The sequence below is a fragment of the Carettochelys insculpta genome, chromosome 32, assembly GCF_033958435.1.
Source record: "Carettochelys insculpta isolate YL-2023 chromosome 32, ASM3395843v1, whole genome shotgun sequence".
Classification (NCBI taxonomy): Eukaryota; Metazoa; Chordata; order Testudines; family Carettochelyidae; genus Carettochelys; species Carettochelys insculpta.
This window is the reverse complement of record NC_134168.1, coordinates 7,793,694-7,818,139: the sequence shown is the minus strand read 5'-3', so window position 1 is coordinate 7,818,139 and position 24,446 is coordinate 7,793,694. Positions and strand designations below refer to the sequence as shown.

At 43.6% G+C, this 24,446-nt stretch overlaps 1 protein-coding gene across 1 annotated transcript; it reads left to right on the top strand.

Moving 5' to 3' along the window:
* The first annotated feature begins 4,405 nt into the window (after positions 1-4,405).
* On the top strand, positions 4,406-5,368 carry LOC142004889 (olfactory receptor 10A4-like). Its single transcript, XM_074982568.1, has one exon. It carries the CDS (start codon positions 4,406-4,408, stop codon positions 5,366-5,368), a length of 963 nt encoding a protein of 320 aa, XP_074838669.1.
* Positions 5,369-24,446: the final 19,078 nt, after the last annotated feature.

Below are 24,446 nucleotides of genomic sequence, written 5' to 3'. Positions count from 1 at the left end.
TGTGAACCATCCTGCCTACAGCATACTTCCATTATGTCCCAGCCATATCAGAAGTACCTTTTCATAGAGCACATGGAATGTCCCATCACAACCACCATCCCTCTGCCAGCAGCGCACAGCTCCTTAGTGCCACCCAGCTCCCAGAGTTTATTCGAATGCATCTTGGAGCTCCTGCTGCTTTTGGTCCTCCTACAAACTCAGTAGAGCCATAGGGAAGGATCTCACTGACTGCTCTGGGCTTTGGATCTGGGCCTCCAGGAGGGAAATGGGCCCCTGGCTAGAGCAGTGGGATCTGGAAGTGGGGGCTCCTAAGGTCTCTTCCCAGCTTTGGCAGGGAAGTGAGGTGTAATGCTAGAGGAGGTAGGAGTGGGAGTTAGAGCTCCTGGGTTCTCACCATGGCTTTGAGACAAGAGTGGGCACCACAGCCTGAGCATCAGGGACTGGAGTCATCAGTCCTGAGTGTTGTTCTGGCTTCTGCTTAATTAATCTCTGATTTGTGTTGCCTTGAGCAATTCATTCCTCCTTCTAGACAAAAACTTCATCACCCAATTTACCACAGTTAGTAAATCCCTTTGCAATGTTCATCCAGAAAACACACGCGATGATGAAGACAGAACATCCTATAAAATGATTTGCTCATGACTTTTACTTTGCTGCAATTTGAGGCTGTGTTGTTTTCCCTCTAAGGAACATTAAAGGAAATTTCCTCTTGGGACATGTTCCCAGAAGGCAGTGACTCTAATAAAAAACACCTGTTTCTTTCCAAAGGAACAGCTTCTCCAGCTGGGATATGGAACGGCACATCCTGAACGAGGTACGAACTATAGCAATGACTTCAGCCCCAGGTGTTATGCCAACAAAGTCCAGCATTGATGTGCCCCACTCTGCAACTGGAGTGAAATCATGTCACAGTTTTCATCAAGTGAAATTACCACCTATGCGTGGAGAACCTGTGTCTGTGCCCTAGCACTTTGATAGTGTGTGTGTGTGTTCATATCTATTTATCTATCCCCATACACCGTATCTATCTATCTATCTATCCCCATACACCGTATCTATCTATCTACCTATCCCCATACACCGTATCTATCTATCTATCTACTGGAATCCATCTGTCAGTCTGTCTGTGACTAGATCTTTTGATCTCATAGTCTGTGAATCTACCCATCATCCCTTAATTAATTTAACAATGGTGCTTGAGGATAGAAGCTGGACTTCATTGGTTAGGTGCGAATTGCACGAGGTCAACTTCTGGCCTGAGACTCCTGTCGTGTGCACCAGAGTGACGGACGACCCCCAGACATCCCCGGCTTCCAGACAATGGTTTGGTTCTCGTGCTGATGCTGGTTTTTTCCCCGTCTCTCATCTTTATTCCCCTTTGTTCTCCGACCCTCCTCAGCTTCCAGGGAATTGAAATGCGAATGTGATTTCTTACGTGTGTTGTATTTGGATCTGAACACTGTTGCTCGAGGCACCGTGCATGATCTTTTCTCATAAGAGTAAATGCTGCACACCTGGTGCTCATGAGATAAGTGCCATTTCGCCGAATTTATCTCAACCCTCTCTCCACGTCACTTCTGCTTCTTCTGACTCCCGAGACTCCTTGAAGACCCCTAATGGTATCACTCCACGGCTAGTGATAAGTAATCTGCAGGGAACTAATGTCAAAGGGTGAGTTCAGTGCTGCATGTATTTGAACATTCCCAAGGTCCACCCGGAAACATTTTAAAAACCCTTCTGAACAAATGAGTTCCACTTTATCTTTGTGTTCATTCAGAAACCTTACACAGAGCTGGAAGTTTTCAATTTTCCCTTCAGTTTCCAATGAGGTCTTCCGCTCATTCTGCGTTTCCTGTCCATTCCTGCTGAAAACAAATAGTGGAAGCTGAGAAAGTGCCATGAGATGGAATTTCCATCTCCCAGACAGCTCTCAATTTATTGCTGTGGTTGTGATGACTACAAATGCTAATAAAGATCCATGTAGATTCCCCAAAGTAGCTCTTTACAGAGACAGAAGAATTCTCACCACTTCTCCAGAGGTCTGCATTTGTCCTCATATCTTTTTCTTCGCAGTGCACTTAGCAGAGGGCTCCAGCAGAATTTCTTGAGACTGGTTGTTTTCATTTTCTCTCTGCGACCCTCTCGCTCCCTCTCTCTGTCTTCCTGTTTCAGTATCTGTCCTGTAACGGGTGCAGGGGGTGAGCAATTTCCTCTGTTTTTGAGTTTTTGTAAATAGTGAGTGTGTAATTTCCTGGAACGTGGTGCTTTAGTTATGACTCACTTTTGTGTATCAGGAGAGCTCAACTTCCATTTCTGGAAGTGTCAACTGAAGGACAAACCTCAGGTTCTGCCCTCAGTCACTCCCAATTTCCCGTGATGCGGGTTTCCATTTCCCACCCACCTCTGAATTTACTGCAATAGTCATGCAGACAAAATGCTAATAAATATCCATGTCGATTTCACAGAATAGGTCTTAACAGAGACAGAAGAATTCCAACCACTTCTCCAGGTGTCCGTCTTTGTTCTCATACTTTTCTCTCTTCAGTGCACTTAGCAGAGATCTTGAACCGAATTTCCTTATATTGTTTGTTTTAATTCTCTTTCTGTGACTCACTCTCTCTTACTTTCTCCCTCTGTCCATGCCCACCCCCATAACTTTTGCTGAGGGGATAAGTCGTTTCCTCTGTGTGTGTGAGATATTGTACATGGAGAGTGTAATTTCCTGGAAAACGGTGTTTTGGTTATGACAGAATTTCAGCTGCAAGAAGACCTCAATTTCCATTTCTGGAAGTGTCCGCTCAGTGAGCAACCTCAGGCTCTTCTCTCGGTTCCTCTCAATTTCCCACTTTCTAACCCACTGTGCTTTCATGCATTGCTCTGTACAGTCCCCTGGTAAAGGTGCTAAAGGTCTGGAAGTGCGATGTGTATTAATTCTCATTTGTATTTCAACTCTGTCACTTCAGTTTCTATGAAGTTCCTTTTCAGTCTGGTTCTCTACGGGAATGGTGCTCAGAGGTCCAATCTGCTCCTTCTGATATTAATCATTTTAGCCATGCGCATGTGATCTCTTTGGACAGCAGTGTAGACTCCATGGTTAGCCACCAAAGCAGACCTCGGAGAGCCCCCAAGAACCACATACCAAGCGAGGTACGAAGGCCTTGGAGCCAGGTTAATTGTCGTTGATGTCTGGTCTCCAACACCCGCATGAGTCTCCAATATGATTCAACAGTTTACATTAGTTCATGCTTATGCCTTGAAAATGGAAGCAACTCAGTGGATGGCAAGGGGGCCCTGTCATCCCCTAGGTCGCTTGACAAAGTCCCTGGTACACGCACTTTCATACACAGCTATAAACAAGTTACGCATCCAGGTACAGCCCCCTCATTGTAATACATTGACAGCCCCCCAAATAAATTAGAGTTACCCATTAACTTGGGGGATAATGGTGCTACCATCAAAACAACACTATCTATCATGCTGTCATTGTAACCTGCTCCTGAACATGGGTGGGAATGTACTTGATGCTTAGCTCTTATCTATGGGGAGGGGATCAGGAGTGCATGGTACCAAGCCAGATGTGTTTATGTGTATCACTCAGTGCCTGGCTCTGGGTGCTTTTAGGCCCTGTGACTTATCAGCTCTGTTTCTTGCTGCATTTTTCTGGGCAGAATGCACCTCGCAAAGTTTCTGCTTTAACCTATTGTTGTTCAGGCTTGAGGCCTTTAGCTTTGCTGTACGTTAACAAAACTTCGACCGTTGTTCAAGGCCGTTAGCCTTACACCAAGCATCTCATGACGACAGTCAGGAAGGAACTTTACAAGGAATCCTTTGTGGAAAATGTGTATTACATTGTAGGCTCTTTCTTCTTGTAGATTTCTGGGTGGCCAGGCTATAGAATGAGGATGCACATATAGTGCAAATGAGTGTACCTCTTTTTCTACACACGGAGCTGTTAAGATTTACAGTGGCTAAGAGAATCAAGGAATGTGAGGGCTGGAAGAGACCTGAAGAGATGAAAGCCCCGCCTAAAGCAAGATCTACCCCAACTAATTAGTCCCAGCCATGACTATAGCAAGCCAGTCTTACAAATGTGCTGAGGAACTGTCCAAAGGCCTTTTCGTCTATTGAGAGAAATTAATGCATTGTGGGAGTTGTTTTAGTAGAGGCAGAAGTGATTTTAATTGTTCTCTCTTACTAAGGAAGAATGTCATATCACAAAAACCATAAATATTCTCCATTATTTTCAACATTCATGGCATTTCTCTGTCTTCATCATGCTTCAGCCATGTTGATTTCAGAAGCATAAATTTACTAATGGGAGCAGCTCTCACTTATGTGTGTTGCAAAGACAATGGGAATATTTGTGTTAGACTGAAGAAAGAATCTCTTTTTGTCACCCCTACAGATGACCCATTCTGCAAGAGCCACTAATGGGAATGAGACCATGTCTGATATCCTCATCTTAGTGGGATTTTCGTACCTTAACAAACTTCAAATCCTACTCTTTCTGTTCCTTCTGGTCATCTACTTAGCCACCCTGATGGGGAACCTTTTGGTTATCTTGCTTATAACACTAAGCCCCTCTCTCCACACCCCAATGTATTTCTTCCTGGTGAACCTCTCTTTCCTGGAAATCTGCTTCACAACAAGCATGGTTCCTCAGCTGCTGGTTCATCTCTTGGTGGAGGAAAAAACCATCTCCATTGCTGGCTGTGCAGCACAGGTGTACTTCATCGACATCATGGGCGTCACAGAGTGCTGCCTACTTGCTGCCATGGCCTATGACCGCTACGTGGCCATCTGCCATCCCCTGCACTACACAACCATCATGAGCAGCCGCGTAAGTGCATACCTCACAGGGGCTTCATGGTTGATCGGCATCTCGGTGGTAGTAGCTGTCACCACGTGGATCTTCAGCCTGCCTTTCTGTGGTTCCAACCTCATCCAACACTTCTCCTGTGATCTCCCTCCAGTCATGAGGATGGTATGCACAGACACGTCTCAGATACAAATTTCAGTCTTCATTTTGTCAGTGCTGTTTATCATGAACCCTTTCTTATTGATACTCCTGTCCTACATCTGTATTATCTCCACCATCTTCAAGATGCCATCGACAGAGGGCCGGCATAAAGTCTTTTCCACCTGCTCATCCCACCTCACCGTAGTGATTTTGTTCTATGGAACAGCCCTGATCACATACCTGATACCTAAATCTGGCTCCACCACAGAGAGTGACCTACTCATTTCTCTCTTGAATAAAATTGTCTCGCCAGTGCTCAACCCCATCATATACACGCTGAGGAACAAAGAGGTGAACGGAGCTTTGAGAAACATTCTCAAGAAGAGCAGCTTTTCACACAGATGGTGACATCAGAGAATGAAGAGTAGACTTGCAAGCTAAATATCAGTCAACAGTGTGATGCTGTTGCAAAGAAAAAAAAGAAAACATGATTCTTGGATGCATGAACAGGACTGTTGAGAGCAAGTTCTACTCAATGCTGATTAAGTCTCAGTTGGAGTATAGTGTCCAGTTCTGGGACCCACATTTCAAGAAATATGTGGAGAAATTGGAGAAGGTCCAGAGAAAAGCAACAAGAATGATGAAAGGTCTAGAGAGCGCAAACTATGAGGGAAGACTGAAAGAACTGGGCTTGTTTAGTTTGGAAAAGAGAAGACTTAGAGGGGACATGTTAGTGGCTTTGAAGTACCTCAAAGAGGGTTACATGGATGAGGGAGAAACATTGTTCACCTTGGCCTCTGAGGACAGGTCAAGGAGCAATGGGCTTCAACTGTAGCAAGGAAGGTTTAGGCTGGACAGCAGGAAAAAAGGGTTCGTAACTGTCAGAGGGGTTAAACACTGGAAGAAACTATCTTTGGAGCTTGTAGAATTTCCATTACTGGAGATATTTAAGAGCAAGTTTGATAGGCATCTGTTAGCGATGGTCAACAGGGTGCTTGGTTCTGATGAGAGGGCAGCGAACTTGAATCAATGACCTGTTGAGGTCCCTTCTAGTTGCACTGTTCTATGACTCTGCCTTATGAAAAAATCCTCCAAATATTAATTTGTCTTTCTGTGCACAAGGAGGACTTATTAGGTCATCCTTTTTTCTTAGTGAAGTAGAGATATGCAGAGGTTAGTCCTCCCCAGCTAATAACTTGTGTTGGGCTCAAATATAAATTGATGGATAATTGTAAAGCAAAACTGTAGGATTTAAAACAAAAAAGCAGTAAAGTAGCACTTTGAAGACTAACAAAATAATTTATAAGATGAGTTTTCGTGGGACAGACCCACTTCCTCAGAACTTGGCCATACCAGAACTGACTCAATATTTAAGGCACAGAGAGCCAAAAATAGTTGCCATCCTGCACACATAACTAGATTCATTGTTTATAGTGAAGCCCTTAGGTACAATTGCATTTGCTCTGATCGCACTGACAAAGACCAAAAACTACAAGATATTTACCAAATATTCATAAACCTGAATTACCCACCAGGAAAAATAAAAAACATATTGACGGGCCCAGACAAATACCCGGAGACCAACTACTCAAAGATAGGCCCCAAAAAGCCAAGAACAGAACACAGATGGTCATTACCTCCAGTCCTCAACTCAAACCACTGTAAGGCATCATTAAAGACCTACAACCTATCCTTAATCAGGATGCCACACTCCAGAAGGGCCTAGGTGACAGGCCTGTTCTCTCCTAGAGACAACCTCCCAACCTCATGAAGATCCTCACCCACAACCACAGTCTATACCACAGGAACACCAGTCCTGGAACGTTTCCTTGCAGCAAAGCCCGCTGCCAGCTTTGTCCACATATCTATTCTGCAGATACCATCACTGCACCTAACCAGCTTAGTCACAGAATCACAGGCACGTTCTCATATTCCTCAACTAATGTCATATTTGCCATCATGTGCCAACAATGCCCAGATGCTTTGTATATTGGACAGACTTCAAACTCTCTTAGACAAAGAGTTAATGGGCACAAAACAGACATCAAAACACTCGTCATCCCACTCATCCAGCATTTTAATTACCTCAACTTTTGTGTCTTACTGAAGAGAAATTTTCACCTCTTAGTAGAGGAAAAGACCATCTCTATTATTGCCTGTGCAGCCCACATGTACTTCATGAACATCATGGGGCTCACAAAATGCTTCCTACTTGCAACCATGGCATATGACTGTTACGTGGCCGTCTACCACCCCCTGTACTACACAACAACAACGTGCAGCCTGTTGTGTGCTCTGCTCGTGAGGGCTTCATGGTTCATCAGCATCTCAATAGAACTGCTAACACCACATGGACCTTCAGCGTGCTCTTCTGTGGCTCCAACCTCATCCACCATTTTTGCTGTGATGCCCCTCAAGTGTTGAAGATGATATTCACCGACACTGCTCAGATTCATATTTTAGGTTCAGTTGTGTACGTGCTATTTATCATGAGCCCTTTTTTATTGGCACTCTTATCCTACATCTGTGTTATCTCTACCATCCTCAAGCCGCCATCGACCGAAGGGCGGCGTGAAGTCTTCTCCACCTGCTCTTCGCATCTAATTGTGGAGACTCTGTTCAAAAGAACAGCCCTGATCACATACCTGGTGCCCAAATCAAGCTCCACCACAGACAGAGACCTACTCATTTCTTTTTTGAACACAATTGTTTCACTAGTGCTCAACCCCATCATATACACTCTGAGGAACAAAGAGGTGAAGGGAGCCTTGAAAAAGACATTAAGGAAGAGCATCTGGAGAAATCAGAGAATGAAGAGTACCGTCAGTCAAAATGGTAGTATGAACTGACATCCATAAATAGTTTCTTGAATTTCTCACAGTGACTCTCAGTATTGTTACCCCAATTTCCTCATATGACAGGCGTTGACCTGTTCCAAACCTCTTGGGATAACAAGAGGCATGCTTTGAAAAAGAAAAAAAACCCTCAAGGTATCAATTAGTCTTTCTGTACATGAGGAGGGCTCATTAGTTCAGCCCCCACGTATAAATGAAAAGTAGGTCTGCTCAGTGGTAGTCCTTCCCAGGTAATAACAATTTATATGTAACCCCTCCTGTTCACTCGCCCAGTGTGAGGTTAATCAGCATCGGGCAAGCCTTGCAATTTCTTGCATAACTTGGGAGACTAGGCTGGAGGCTCCTTGGTGTATTCTGCGTTGTGGGTTAATGTGTGTGTACCTCAGACCAGACCACTCAGACAAACCACGAAGGACAGGTTTTATTCTGCAGAAAAACACAAAACAGGATCACAGTTCAGCAGCCCCGCTCCTCTGCCTGCAGCCTGCACACTGCTTCAGCTCAATCTCTGCCGAGACCCTGATGGGGGCAGGGTGCACGACCTGGCAGGAACTAGGGAGTCCTCCCAGAATGCTGCAGTTTGTAGTCCACGACTTCTAGTTCCCAGGGCTGGGGCTGAAATGCTCTGGTCCTTGGGCTACACCCTTCCCCCACATCGCCCTTAGCAACAGGGGTCCCAGGCTACTACATATAGTAGGCTCAATTATATATAAAAAGAGGTGTTATTGAGCAAAACAATACGATTTAAGTGGTTCTAAGCGACAAGAAGCTGATCAAGCTGAATTATCAAACCAAAGAAAAGGGAAAATGTTCAGTTAATTGTATTCTTGTGAGTTTTTACCCTGAAGACTGGCTTTACGTGAGGTGAAATCTTCACGTCAGAAATGATCTTATCCTGACCTGGGTCTCCAGTAAAGTTCTCTGGGCTTCCTTGAGTGTCTCAGGCCATTTTTAATGTACAATGAAGAGAAGAGACAGAGGAAACTTGGGCCCTCTTTATGCCTTTGCCCTGTGGGGACAATTCCAGTGTTCTCTTTAGGCAAAAGAAAACCCTAAAATGAACATAAGAACTTAGGGACATAAGGACGGCCATACTGGGTCAGACCAAAGGTCCATCTAGCCCAGCATCCCGTCTGCCGACAGTGGCCAGTGCCAGGTGCCCCGGGGAGGTGAACCAAAGACAATGATCAAGTGATTTGTCTCCTGCCATCTGTCTCCAGCCTTTGACTAAAGGCTAGGGGCACCATACTTTACCCTTGGCTAATAGCCATTTATGGACCTAACTTCCAAAAATTTATCAAGCTCTATTTTAAACTCTGTTAGAGTGCTGGCCTTCACAGCCTCCTCTGGCAAGGAGTTCCACAGGTTGACTGTGCGCTGTGTGAAGAAAAATTTTCTTTTCTTAGTTTTGAACCTACTACCCATTAATTTCATTTGGTGTCCTCTAGTTCTTATATTATGGGAACAAGTAAATAACTTTTCTGTATTCACTTTCTCCACAGCATTCATGATTTTATATACCTCTATCATATTGCCCCTCAGTCTCCTCTTTTCTCGACTGAATAGTCCCAGTCTCTCGAGACTTTCCACATATTGGACCCTTTCCAAACCCTTAATCATTTTAGTTGCGCTTTTCTGAACCTTTTCTAATGCCAATATATCTTTTTTGAGGTGACGAGGCCACATCTGCACGCAGTAGTCAGGATGTGGGCGAACCATAGTTTTATGTAGGGGAAGTAAGATATTCTTTGTCTTATTTTCTACCCCCTTTTTAATTATTCCTAACATCCTTTTTGCTTTACTGACTGCCGCTGCACACTGAGTGGATGTGTTCAGAAAACTAGCCACTATAATTCCAAGACACCTTTCCTGATACGTTGTATCTAAATTTGCCCCCATCATATCATATGTATAATTGGGATTATTTTTCCAATGGAGACTGTCCCTTAAACAGGTCACCGATGCAAGTGCTTTTTAGGCAGTCAGCCATTGTCCGTCTGCTGGGTTCCATGTTCATACACAAGTTCCTCCCATGTGGATTGACCCCCAGTGAGTTTTCGAAGCACTGCTATCACCTCCCAAGCCACTCTCACAATACGACAGCCACACCTGCTGTTCACATCTTCACTGAAGCCAATATTGGGAACAGAAATATGTAGACCAAACTATAACTTCACAAACCCTAATAATCCAAGTCAGAGAACGAGTTTTGATTTTCTTTCCCTGCTTCTCCCTCTGAAATTTGGTAAGATAATTTCCCACGTTTAGGCCCAATATTATCACAAGCACAGTCCTGGGCCCCCCCAACAAACAGCTGAAACATTCACACAAAGGAGATGACTCTATATTGTCAACACCATTAGAAAATTCACAAATTGTCCATCCTACCTAGAAGAAGGTGATCATACAGAAAGAGCTGGGCATCGAGATCCTTGCATAGACCTTGCAGGTTTTGTCAATCCAGTGTGTAAGAACAATAAAAATGATTGGTCAGAAGCCACATCTAATTCAAAATGTTTCTGAGTAGTTTAAATTTATATCCACATTCCACATTCCATAAAGCATGGGTGGTGGGTAGGTCACACTAAGCTCAGCACCCCACTCTTGGCAACACAGTCCCCCTTGGCTCTGCTGGATTAATTTTTCTTGTCTTCTCTCGGCTGTCTTCATGTCCCCATTGTATTTGTTATTCTGTTGATGGCTAATCACCCCACTTCAGGAGCTGCAAGTCTTATCACAGAAGGGGCAGGTGTTGGTAGCTGTTGATGAGGTGTGGGCATTTTTTTCCATTCTTCTCTTCTTCACCACCTTCCCTCAGCTGCCCTGTAATGGGACCTCTCAAACTCTGCCTTGAGCACGTCTTCAAATTGCTTCCTCTGGTCCCCAGTGATCCCAGGGAGTCCTTCCTCCAACTCCGAAACCAGAATCTGTTTTGGGAGGCGCTGCCCAGACATCCAACCCACATGACCAGTCCAATGAAGTTTTTGGTAAATGATAAAAGCTTCAATGCTGGTCATGGTTGACTCTTCCAGGATGCTAGTGTTTGTGCCCTATCCTCCCAATAGGAAAGAGTAGACTGGAGTAATGGGGACAGTACTGTATAACAAACTAGTGGGTTCCCAATGGGGCTTTCTGTGATTATTCCTGTTTGGAGTGTCACCTGCTGTTACTCCTATGTAACTGGCTGTCCCGGCTGCCTGAGCACCCTATAAACGTGTCTTCCTGAGTTCAGCTCTCCAGCCTGCATCAACCAAGAGACAGAGACAGGCCACAGCCCAAAGACTGCAGACACATTCTGTCAGCAATGCAAGGTGAGACCTTCTCCCATCACGCAGTGCACAGCTCCTCTGGAGGTGGAACTCCAGTTACAACCCTTTCATCCTGTGTGGAGTGTAACATGTTGTAAAGGCATGAAGTTTGCTGTGCTTCTGAATTTGAAGAGAGAATAGCAAAGGACCCTGCTCCCTCTCCATCCTCCCAAGAAGTAATGACTGAGATTGGGTTTATCACTAAACACTAGCGATTTTATTAAGAATAAAAGTTTGGATTTATGCGCAGAGAGCAGACAGAACAAAGTTGGTAACTTGAGTAAAATAAACCAATCCATCACGTCAAATTAACACAGGAAAGAAAGTAATTGCATGGGTCTTCCCAGCAGCCACCTTGCGTAGATTCACTGGGGAGAGCTGCAGACCAGGATCGCCTCATTCTAATTTGACCCCTCCCAGCTTCTGGTGGTAAATAACAAAAAAGAAGATGGGTGCCAGCATCATGTGGCAGGTCATATGGCTCGGTAGCCATTGTTCACAGGCTGACCCACCCTTCCCCAGCAAGGTTCAGCTCTTGCACAGCTCATTATATCTTTCCAAAGGCAGTAACCACTGTGACCTCTGTCATTGCTGAGCGTGAAGGGTCAGCAATGGGTGTGACCCAGAGCACCACACAGGAAATTACAGACACACAGCTCAATATTCCTAACTTCCCCTACGAACATGACATATGCATAGCCATGGAATAATCGTACTTACCCAATCACAGCCTTTCCATTGACACCTTACCAGACACACCCTGTCCACAGCATATCCCAGTTATTTCATGTGCACGATAAGCACCTTTTCATATGGTACATGGAATGTCCCATCCCATCCATCATCCTTCTGACAGCAGCAAATGTTTCCTAATGCCACCCATCCCCCCAAGAATTAATTTGACTGCTCCTGGGAGCTTGTCCTGGGGCTGGCCCTGCAGCAAACAGACTGGAGCCAAAGGGCACTGTAGCACTGACTGCTCTGGGCTTTGGGTCTGGTCCTCCAGAAGGGCAATGGGACCTAGAGCCAGGGCAAAGGAGTCTGGGAGTGAGGACTCTTTGGGTATCTTCCCAGCTCTGGCAATGACTCTCTGTGTTGTGTTGTCATTGGAGAAATCATTCCTCCTTTCAGACAGTTAGTAAATCCCACGATGACTTTCCACCTAAAAACACACATGATGATGAAGATAAATATTTCTGGGAAACAGTTGGACTATATTTTTTTGTTTGTTTGTTTGTTTGTTTGTTTGTTTGTTGTTTTTTGGTCTGAGCACTGTTATTCTTCCTATGAGGATAATTACAGGAAATTTACACTGGGGAATTGGTCTCAGAAGCCACTGAATGTAATAAAAACAACTGTTTCCCTTAAGAGGTACAGTGTCGGTAGCTTGGAGATCCTTCATGAGGTAGGCTATAACTGCTTTACTGAATCTACCAAACATATTCCTGCTGAAGTGCATTGGCATTTTACCCCACACTAGAAGTGGAGGAAAAACAAGTTCTTCATTTGAATTTTCCGTCCATGTGTAGGTTACCTCAATGTGTCTCTGATCACATGGGTTGTGTGTGTATTCACATCTACCTATATTTCTATCTATCCCCATAAACTGTATATGTATAGGTAGTCCATTGTGTCCGACAATGACATCTTCAGCTTGCACAGGCTCATCAGTTGTCTATATATCTATCGATCTATTTTTCAGTCTGCTTATTAGAATATCATTTGATTTCATGGTCTCTCAATCCATAAGTTGGCATTTAAAAAAATTCATTATGATGGTTGAGGATAAACGCCTGACTTCATTGGTAAGGTGCTAACTGCACCAGGTGAAGTTCTCATCTGAGACTCCTGAAGTGCCCACCAGAGTGATGGGTGAGCACCAGACATCTCCTGATTCCATCCAGTAATTTTGTTGTAGTGCTGGTGGTGGAATTTCTTTTCCCTGTCTTCCGTCTTTCTTTTCCTCAGCCCTTATCAGCATCCAGTGAATCGAGATGGAAATGTGGTTTCTTACGGTATGTGTTGTATTTAGAACTGAATGCTGTCAGCTGGGTGGGATCCATCTGATCTCTTCACATAAGAGGAAATGCTCTGCACCTGGTGCCCAAGAGTTATGTGTCTTTTAGTTGAATTTATGTCAAACCTTTCACCACATAACGTCTGCTACTTCTGATTTCCGAGATTCCTTGAAGCTCTCGACTGCTGGTGACAAAAAAATCTATACGGACCTTATTCCTAAAGGTGAGCGAATTGCTGCATTTATTTGAAACTGTTCCCAATGTCAGCCCATAAACCTGTCAAAATCCCTTCAGACAGAATGAGTTCAACTTGTTGATGTTATCCATCAGAAAACGTCGAAGCTGCTGGAAGTTTTTCACTTTTCCACTCCATGTCCCGTAAGATCTTCTGCACTGAAATTAGGTCTTTTCCTCTTTCCACTTTTCCGATCATTTCCCAGTGAAAGCAAATATTGGAACACAGGAATTTGCCAGGAGATGGAAATTCCATTTTCCAGCCAGCTGTTAATTTACTGCAATCATTGTGCTGACAAAAGTACTAATAAATGCCAATATGGATTCTCCAAAGTAGCTCTTAACAGAGACAGAAGAACTCTCGCTTCTTTTCCAAGGGTTCATATTTGGAGAATATCACTCGTTTTCTTCTTCCATTTAGCTCGGCAGCACATTTACAGAGTGCTCCACCAGCATCTCCTTAGCTTGTTGTTTTTAGATTTCTCCCTGTGACCCTCTGTCTTTCTCTGTGTGTCAGTGCAAGCTTCCATAATGGGTGCAGCGGGGTAGGAGGTTTTCTCTTTGTGTAAATTTTTGTGCATAGTGAGCTTATAATTGCCTGGAAAATGGCGGTTTAGTCATGACTGTGTTTTAGCTATCAGGCGACCTCAGTTTCCATTTCTGGAAGTGTCCACTCCATGAGCAACCTCAGGTTCTTCTCTCGGACACTTCCAATTTCCTGCTTTGTAGCCCACTGTGCTTCCATGCAGTGGCCTTTAGACCACCCTCCTGAAGGTACTAAAGGTCAGCAAAGTATGACATGTTCATTCTCATTTGTATTTCAACTGTGTCTCTTTAGTTCATATGAAGTTCCTCCTCAGTAAGTAACTTGGAACTGAAACATTCTTGGAAAATGTGTTTTACATTGGAGGCTCCTTCTTTTTACAGACTTCTCTGTAGCCAGGCTACAGAACGGGGATGCTGCAACTCAGGGTAGCTCTTTTTCTACTCATGGAACTGTTAAGATTCACACTGGCTTATAGAATCATAGAATTCTAGGGCTGGAAGGGACCTCAGGAAGGCATCTTTTCCAAACCCCTGCCTAAAGCAGGATCAACACCAACTTAACCATTTCAGCCATGACTATGTCAAGCCAGGATTTAAAATTAAGCTAAGGAACTGGCCCATTGTTTTTTTGCATCTCTTCAGAGAAACTAAGGCATTCTGGGAATTGTTTTAGTAGAGGCGGAAGTGATTTTAATTGTTCCCTAATACTAAGAAAGAATGTCATATCACAAAAGACATACATGTTCCCCTTTGATGATGAAGATAGAACTTCCTATGAAGTGATTGACCATATCTTTTTTTTTATGTGTAACTGTTATTCTTCCGATGAGGATAATTACAGGAAGTTTCCTTTGGGGAATTGTTCCCAGGGGTGAATGAATGCAATAAAAACACCTGTTTTTCTGTACAGGTATATTGTGTGTAGCTTGGAGATCCAACTGCACATCCCTCACGTGGTAGGCCATAAAAGATTCACTGAAGCTACCAAATATATTCCTGCTGTAGCCCATCGGTGTTGTGCCCCACAAGGGAACTGGAGCAAAAGATGGTTTTTCATTCACATTCATCTGTAGATTACCTCAATATGTCTTTGTGCATATGGGTTGTGTCTGTATTCACATCTATCTATCTATCTATCGATCTATCTATCGATCTAACTACTGAAATTCACCTGGCAGTCTATCTACTCGTATATCATTTAATTTCATGGTCTCAGACTTGATCAGTAAGCATTTACTTAATTTCCTCATTTGATTGAGGACAAAAGCGTGACTTCATTGGTAAGGTGCTAATTGCCCCAGGTGCATTTCTCATCTGAGAATCCTGTAGTGCCCACCAGACTGATCAGTGAGAAGCAGACATCTCCTGATTCCATTTGGAATTCTGTTGTAGGGCTGGCGGTGGCATTTTTTCTGGCATCTCTCATCTTCCCTTTCCTCAGCTGTTATCAGCACACAGTGACTTGAAATGGAAATGTGGTTTCTTAAGCTATGTGTTGTGTTTGGATCCACATCCTGTTGGCTGGGTGGGCTCCATCTGATCTCCTTCCCTAAGACTAAATGCTGTGGACCTGGTGACCCAGAGATAAATGTGTTTCAGTTAAATGTGTTTCAACTCTCTCTCCACATAACGTCGGCTTCTTCTGATTCCCTAGATTCCCTGAAGCTCTCTGAAAATCTCAGTCCGCTGCCAGTGACAAAAATCTAAATGGACCTTATTCCAAATGGTGAGCGAATCTCTGTATTTATTTGAAACTGTTTCCAATGTCAGCCCATAAACATATCAAAATCCCTTCTGAACAAGCGAGTTCAACTCTGTCGATGTTTTCCATGAGAAAACTTTGAAGCTGCTGCAAGTTTTCAATTTGCTGTTCAATGTCGCATGAGGTCTTCTGCATTGAAATTAGGTCTTTAGTTCTTTCCACTTTTCATATCACTTCCCAGTGAAAGCAAATACTGAAAGGAAATTTCATTTTCCGGCCAGTTCTCAATAAACTGCAATCATTGTGTCAACAAAAGAAACATCTGTGCAGATTCCGTAGGGGTTCATGTTTGGAGAATATCACTGTTTTTGTCTGACATTTTTTCTTTGCAGTGCACTTATAGAGTGCTCCCCCAGTATTTACTGAGGTTGTTGGTTTATTTTTGTCTCTTTGACACTCTGTCACTCTCTTCCTGTGTCAGTGGAAGTTTCTGTAATAAGTGTGGTGGAGTAAGCGATTTCCTCTTTGAGTGAATTTTTGGGCACAATGAGTTTGCAATTTGCTGGAAAACGGTGCTTTGGTCATGACAGAATTCCAGCTACCAAGAGACTTCAATTTCCATTTTTGGAAGTGTCCACTCAAAGAGCAACCTCAGGCTCATCTTTCAGTCACTCCCAATTTCCTGCTGTGTAGAGCACTGTGCTTTCATGTATTACTCTTCAGAGCTCCTTAGTGAAGGTGCTGAAGGTCTGCAAAATATCATGTGTGTTAATTCACCTTTGAATTTCAACTCTGTTGCTTCAGTTTGTATGAAGTTCGTATTCAGTAAGGATCTTTGAAGAGAAATATTTGTGGAAAATATGTTTTACCTTGTAGGCTCTTTCTTCTTTCAGATTTCTGTCTGGCCAGGCTACAGAACAAGGACGCACATAGGTGCAAGTCACTGCAGCTCTTTTTCTACTCAAGGATCTGTGAGGATTGACACTGGCTGATAGTATTGTAGAATCCAAGGGCTGGAAGGGACTTCAATAGGTCATCTGCTACATGCCCCCTTCCAAAAAGCAGGATCAGCCCCAATTATACCATCCCAGCCATGACTATGTCGAGCTGGGTCTTAAAAAGTAAGCTAAGGAACTGTCTTGAGTTGTTTGTATGTGCATTGAGAGAAACTAATGCATTCTGGGAGTTGCTTTAGTTGAGGCAGAAGTGATTTTAATTGTTCTCTATTACTGAGGTAGAAAGTCGTACCAGAAAAAGCATAAATATTCCTCCTTGTTTTCAACATTCATGGTGCTTCCCATTCTTCAAAGGGCTCCAGATATGTTGAGCTCAGCAGAATAAGTTTACTCATGAAAAAATAAGGGGAAGTCCTCTGGCACCTGATAGACTTACAGATATTTTGGAGCATAAGCTTTCATGGGTAAAGATCCGCTTTGTCAGATGTAATGCAGTGGAGATTCCAGAGGTAGGTCTAATTATACAAGCTCATGGAAAGGAGGGAGTCACAATCAAGAGGAAGGCCAGAGTTCAGCAGGACTATTCAACTGAGGAGGATGTGGTCCACTTCCAGGACCTGACGTCAAGATGTCAACACCAAGATTGGATAAATTGCTTTTGAAGTTAGCCAGCCACTCCCAGTCGCCGTTCAATCTTTGACTGATGGTGTTAAATTTGCAAATGTATCATTGCTCTGCAATTTCTTTTGTGTCTTTTTCTGAAGTTGTTTTAAATTTCTGGATGGCTAATTTTAAATTTATTACTGAGTGCCCAGAGAGATGGAATTGTTCTCCTACAAGCTTTTGTATGTTACCTTTCCTGAGATCTAATTTGTGTCCATTTCTTCTTTTACGTAGAGATTGTCCAGTCTGGTCACTGTATATGGGAGAGGACATGAGTAGATGTGCTGGTGAATGAACCCCTGATGGTGTGGTTGATGAGGTTAGTTTACTCATGAGAGCAGCACTCACTTTTGCGAATTATAAGGAGAATGGGGATACTTGTGTGAGTTTAAAGAAATAATCTCTTTTTGTCTCCTTTACAGATGGTCCCTTCTTCAAAAGTCCCTCATGGGAACGAGACCATCTCAGATGTCCTCGTCTTGGTGGGGTTTTCATATCTCAACAGGCTGCAAATCCTTCTCTTTCTGGTACTTCTGGTCATCTACTTGGCTACCCTAATGGGGAACCTGCTGGTTATTCTGCTGATAAAGATAACCCCTTCCCTCCAAACCCCCATGTATTTCTTCCTGGTCAACCTCTCTTTTGTGGAAATCTGCTTTACTACGAGTATAGTACCTCAGCTGCTGGTTCACCTCTTGGTGGAGGAAAAGACCATCTCCATTGCTGGCTGTGCAGCCCAGATGTACTTCTTCAACATCACAGGCCTCTTAGAGTGCTGCCTTCTTGCAGCTATGGCGTATGACCGCTATGTGGCCATCTGCCACCCCCTGCACTACACAACCATTATGAGTGGTCAGGTGTGTGCGCTGCTCGCAGGGGCTTTATGGTTCATCTGCATTTCTGAAGAAGTTGGTCAAATTATGTGGATCTTCAGCTTGCCCTTCTGTGGCTCCAATCGCATTCACCACTTCTTCTGCGATACCCGACCAGTTCTGAAGAAGGCATGCACCGACACATCCCATATTAACATTTTACGTTTAATTGTGATAGTGCTGTTTATTATGAGTCCTTTTTTGCTGACACTCCTGTCCTACATCTGCATTATCTCCACCATCCTCAAGTTGCCATCCCCAGAAGGGAGATGTAAAGTTTTCTCCACCTGCTTCTCCCACCTCATAGTTGTGACTTTGTTCTACGGAACAGCCCTTATCACGTACCTGGTGCACACATCTAACTCCACTACAGAGAGTGACCCACTTATTTTTCTCTTGACCATAGTTGTCTCACCAGTGCTCAACCCCATCATTTACACTCTGAGGAACAAGGAGGTGAAGGTAGCCCTGAGAAACACACTCAAGATGAGCATCTTTTCACAAAACTGGAGAAATCAAGCAATGAAGAGTAGAGTTTGCCAAAGTGGTGGAATGAATGGAACTCCATAAACATTTTATTGAATTCATCACGGCGAGTCTCAGTGTTGGTACTACAATTTCCTCATTTGATGGTCTAACGAGAAGTATGTTGCAAAATGAACCCTCCCGATATTAATTTGTCTTTCTGTGGACAACGAGGGCTCATTAGGTCATCCCCCTTTATCAATGAAGAGTAGCGATGCACAGTGGAACCCTTCCCACCTAAGAATGGTTAAACTGGGCTCAATCTTCACAAAAGAATTTTTATTAAGCAAAACTGTCGGATTTAAGTGGTTGTAATTGAGAAGAATGTGATCAAAATGTATTTCAAAATCAAATAAAAGAGAAAAAACACAGCCAATTCTGTTCCTGTGAGTTCTTTCCCTAAAGATTTGTCCTTACATCAGATGTAAGCATCAGGTGAGAAACAATCTGATCCCGACCTTCATCTCCAGTAATTTTCTATGTGTTTCTTAGGGTGCCTCAGGCCATTTCTGGGGCTAAAGACAAAACCTCTGGGCCCTTTTCATTCCTTTCTTCTATGGAGCCAATGCCATTGTTCTCTCTTTAAGAGCATACTCCAAGATGGAGCCTTTCACATCAGCAGGTCACTTGTCCACGTTCTATTTAGGCAATCAGCCATTGCCTGTCTGCTGGCTTCACAAAGTTCCTGCCATGTGGCATGACACCCGTTAAGTTGGCGAAGTACTGCTATCTCCTCCCAAGCCAGACTCTCAAAACAGGGCAGCCACACCTCCTGGAGAGATTTTCCCAGAGATTTATTTGGGGAACACAAATACATAGACAATAGCTATAACTTCTCTAAGGCAAACGATACAGGCCCTAGAAAGGGTTTTAGAGATGCAGCATGTCATAACAGAGTAGGCAGGGTTCATCTTTTGCACAGCTCATTGTCTTTTCCCACAGTGCCATGAGATGAATAGTATTCAGCCAATCACAGCCTTTCCAATCAAAACAAAAAAGCAGTCAAGTAGAACTTTATGGACTAACAAAATAATTTAATAGGTGAGCTTTTGTGGGACAGATTCGCTCCAAAAGACCATAGCCATTGAGTCTCTTCTGGTCTGGCTGTGGTCTGAAAAAGGCGTCTGTCCCACGAAAGCTCACGTATTAAATCAGTTTGTTAGTCTTCAAAGTGCTACTTGACTGCTCTTTTGTTTAGATCGTGTATAGACTAGCACGGCTTCCTCTCTGTTACTAGCCTTTCCAGTGATACCTTATCTGAACCATCCTGCCTACAGCATATTTCCCTTATGTCCCAGCCATATGAGAAGCACCTTTTCATAGAGCACATTGAACGTCCCATCACAACCACCATCCCTCTGCCAGCAACACACGGCTTCTTAGTGCCACCCAACTCCCAGAGTTTATTCGAATGCATCTTGGAGCTCCTGCTGCTTCTGGTCCTCCTACCAACTCAGTGGAGCCATAGGGAAGGATGCCACTGACTGCTCTGGCCTTTGGATCTGGGCCTCCAGGAGGGAAATGGACCCTTGGCTAGAGCAGTGGGATCTGGAAGTGGGGGTTCCTAAGGTCTCTTCCCAGCTTTGGCAGGGAAGTGAGGTGTAATGTTAGAGGAGGTAGGAGTGGGAGTTAGAGCTCCTGGGTTCTCACCATAGCTTTGAGACAAGAGTGGGCACCACAGTCTGAGCATCAGGGACTGGAGTCACCAGTCCTGACTGACGTTCTGGCTTCTGCTTAATTAATCTCTGATTTGTGCTGCCTTGATCAATTCATTCCTCCTTCTAGACAAAAACTCCATCACCCAATTTACCACAGTTAGTAAATCCCTTCTCAATGTTCATCCAGAAAACACACACGATGATGAAGATAGAACATCCTATAAAATTATTCGCTAATGACTGTTTCTTTGCTGCAGTTTGAGGCTGTGTTGTTTTGCCTCTAAGGATCATTAAAGGAAATTTCCTCTTGGGACATGTTCCCAGAAGGCAGTGACTCTAATAAAAAACACCTGTTTCTTTCCAAAGGAACAGCTTCTCCAGCTGGGATATGGAACGGCACATCCTGAACGAGGTACGAACTCTAGCAATGACTTCAGCCCCAGGTGTTATGCCATCAAAGTCCAGCATTGATGTGCCCCACTCTGCAACTGGAGTGAAATCATGTCACAGTTTTCATCAAGTGAATTTACCACCTATGCGTGGAGAACCTGTGTCTCTGCCCTAGTACTTTGATATAGTGTGTGTGTGTTCATATCTATCTTTCTATCCCCATACACCGTATCTATCTATCCCCATACACCCTATCGATCTATCTATCTATCTATCTATCTATCCCCATACACCCTATCGATTGATCTATCTATCTATCTATCTATCAATCTATCAATCTATCCCCATACACCGTATCTATCTATCTATCTATCTATCTATCCCCATACACCGTATCTATCTATCTATCTACTGGAATCCATCTGTCAGTCTGTTTGCGACTAGATCTTTTGATCTCATAGTCTGTGAATCTACCCATCAGCCCTTAATTAATTTAACAATGATGCTTGAGGATAGAAGTTGGACTTCATTGGTTAGGTGCGAATTGCATGAGGTCAACTTCTGGCCTGAAACAACTGTAGTGTCCACCAGAGTGACGGACGACCCCCAGACATCCCCGGCTTCCAGACAATGGTTTGGTTCTCGTGCTGATGCTGGTTTTTTTTCCCGTCTCTCATCTTTACTCTCCTTTGTTCTCCGATCCTCCTCAGCCTCCAGAGAATTGAAATGCAAATGTGATTTCTTACATGTGTTGTATTTGGATCTGAATACTGTTGCCCAGGGCACCCTGCATGATCTTTTCTCATAAGAGTAAATGCTGCACACCTTGTGCTCATGAGATTAGTGTCATTTAGCCGAATTTATCACAACCCTCTCTCCACGGAACTTCTACTTCTTCTGACTCCCGAGATTCCTTGAAGATCCCTGATGACATCACTCCACGGCTAGTGATAAGTATTCTGTATGCAACTCATGTCAAAGGGTGAGTTTAGTGCTGCATGTATTTGAAAATTCCCAAGGTCCACCCGGAAACATTTTAAAAACCCTTCTCAACAAATGGGCTCCACTTTGTCTTTGCGTTCATTCAGAAAACTGAGACAGAGCTGGAAGTTTCCAATTTTCCCTTCAGTTTCAAATGAGGTCTTCCGCTCATTCTGCGTTTCCTCTCCATTCCCGGTGAAAGCAAATATTGGAAGATGAGAAAGTGCCATGAGATGGAATTTCCATTTCCCAGACAGCTCTCAATTTATTGCTGTGGTTGTGCTGACTACAAATACTAATAAAGATCCATATAGATTCCCCAAAGTAGCTCTTTACAGAGACAGAAGAATTCTCACCACTTCTCCAGAGGTCTGCATTTGTCCTCATATCTTTTTCTTCGCAGTGCACTTAGCAGAGGGCTCCAGCAGAATTTCTTGAGACTGGTTGTTTTCATTTTCTCTCTTCGACCCTCTCGCTCCCTCTCTCTGTCTTCCTGTTTCAGTACCCATCTTGTAACGGGTGCAGGGGGTGAGCAATTTCCTATGTTTGTGAGTTTTTGTAAATAGTGAGAGTGTAATTTCCTGGAAAGCAGTGCTTTAGTTATGAGTCACTTTTGGGTATCAGGAGAACTCAACTTCCATTTCTCGAAGTGTCAACTGAAGGAGAAACCTCAGGTTCTTCCCTCAGTCACTCCCAATTTCCCGTGATGCGGGTTTCCATTTCCCACCCACCTCTGAATTTACTCCAATACTCATGCAGACAAAAATGATAATAAATATCCATGTAGATTTCACAGAATGGCTCTTAACAGAGACAGAAGAATTCCAACCACTTCTCCACGTGTCCGTCTTTGTTCTAATACCTTTCTCTCTGCAGTGCACTTAGCAGAGATCTTGAACAGAATTTCCTTATATTGTTTGTTTTAATTCTCTCTCTGTGACTCACCCTCTCTTCCTTTCTCCCTCTGTCCATGCCCACCCCCATAACTTGTGCTGAGGGGATAAGTCGTATCCTCTGTGTGTGTAAGATATTGTACATGGAGAGTGTGTAATGTCCTGGAAAATGGTGCTTTGGTTATGACAGAATTTCAGCTACAAGAAGACCTCAGTTTCCATTTCTGGAAGTGTCTGCTCAGTGAGCAACCTCAGGCTCTTCTCTCGGTTCCTCTCAATTTCCCACTTTCTAACCCACTGTGCTTTCATGCATTGCTCTGTACAGTCCCCTGGTAAACGTGCTAAAGGTCTGAAAATGAGATGTGTGTTAATTCTCATTTGTATTTCAACTCTGTCACTTCAGTTTTTATGAAGTTCCTTGACTGTGTGGTTCTCTACCGGAATGGTGCTCAGAGGTCCAATCTGCTCCTTCTGATGTTAATCATTTTGGCCATGTGTATGTGATCTCTTTGGACAGCAGTGCAGACTCCATCGTTAGGCATCACAGCAGACCTCGGAGAGCCCTCAAGAACCACATATCAAGCGAGGTACGAAGGCCTTGGAGCCAGGTTAATTGTCATTCATGTCTGGTCTCCAACACCCTCATGAGTCTCCAAAATGATTCAACAGTTTACATTAGTACATGCTTATGCCTTGAAACTGGAAGCAACTCAGTGGATGGCAAGGGGGCCCTGTCATCCCCTAGGTCGCTTGACAAAGTCCCTGGAACACACACTTTCATACACAGGCATAAACAAGTTATGCATCCAGAAACAACCCTCTCATTGTAATATATTGACACAACCCTCCACTTAAATAAGAGCTACCCATTAACTTGGGGGATAACGGTGCTACCATCAAAACAACACTATCCATCATGCTGTCATTATAACCTGTTCCTGAACTTGGGTGCGAACATACTTGGTGCTCAGCTCTTATCTATGGGGAGGGGATCAGGAGTGCATGGTACCAAGCCGGATGTGTTTATGTGTTTCACTCAGTGCTGGCTCTGGGTGCTTTTAGGCCCTGTGACTTATCAACTCTGTCTCTTGCTGCATTTTTGTGGGCAGAATGCACCTATCAAAGTTTTTACTTTAACCTATTGCTGTTCAGGCTTGAGGCCTTTAGCTTTGCTGTACGTTAACAAAGGATGGACTGTTGTTCAAGGCTGTTAGCCTTACACCAAGCCTCTCATGACGACTATAGAATGAGGATGCAGATATGGTACAAATGAATGTACCTCTTTTTCTACACTGAGAGCTGATAAGATTAACCGTGGCTCATAGAATCAAAGAATGTGAGGCATGGAAGAGACCTGAAGAGATGAAACCCTTGCCTAAAGCAATATCTACCCCAACTAAATAGTCCCAGCCATGACTATATCAAGCCAGTCTTAGAAATATGCTTAGGAACTGTCCCAAGGCCTTTTTGCAATTGAGAGAAACTAATGCATTCTGGGACCTGTTTTAGTAGAGGCAGAAGTGATTTTAATTGTTCTCTCTTACTAAGGAAGAATGTCATATCACAAAAACCATAAATATTCTCCATTATTTTCAACATTCATGGCGTTTCTCTTTCTTCATCATGCTTCAGCCATGTTGATTTCAGAAGCATAACTCTTCTAATGGGAGCAGCGCTCACTCACGTGAGTTGCAAAGACAATGGGAATACTTGTGTTAGACTGAAGAAAGAATCTCTTTTTGTCACCCCTACAGCTGACCCATTCTGCAAGAGCCACTAATGGGAATGAGACCATCTCTGATGTCCTCATCTTAGTGGGATTTTCGTACCTTAACAAACTTCAAATCCTACTCTTTCTGTTTCTTCTGGTCCTCTACTTAGCCAC

Coding starts and splice junctions, on each gene's coding strand:
- LOC142004889 (XM_074982568.1), top strand. CDS start 4,406: ATGACCCATTCTGCAAGAGCCACTAATGGGAATGAGACCATGTCTGAT.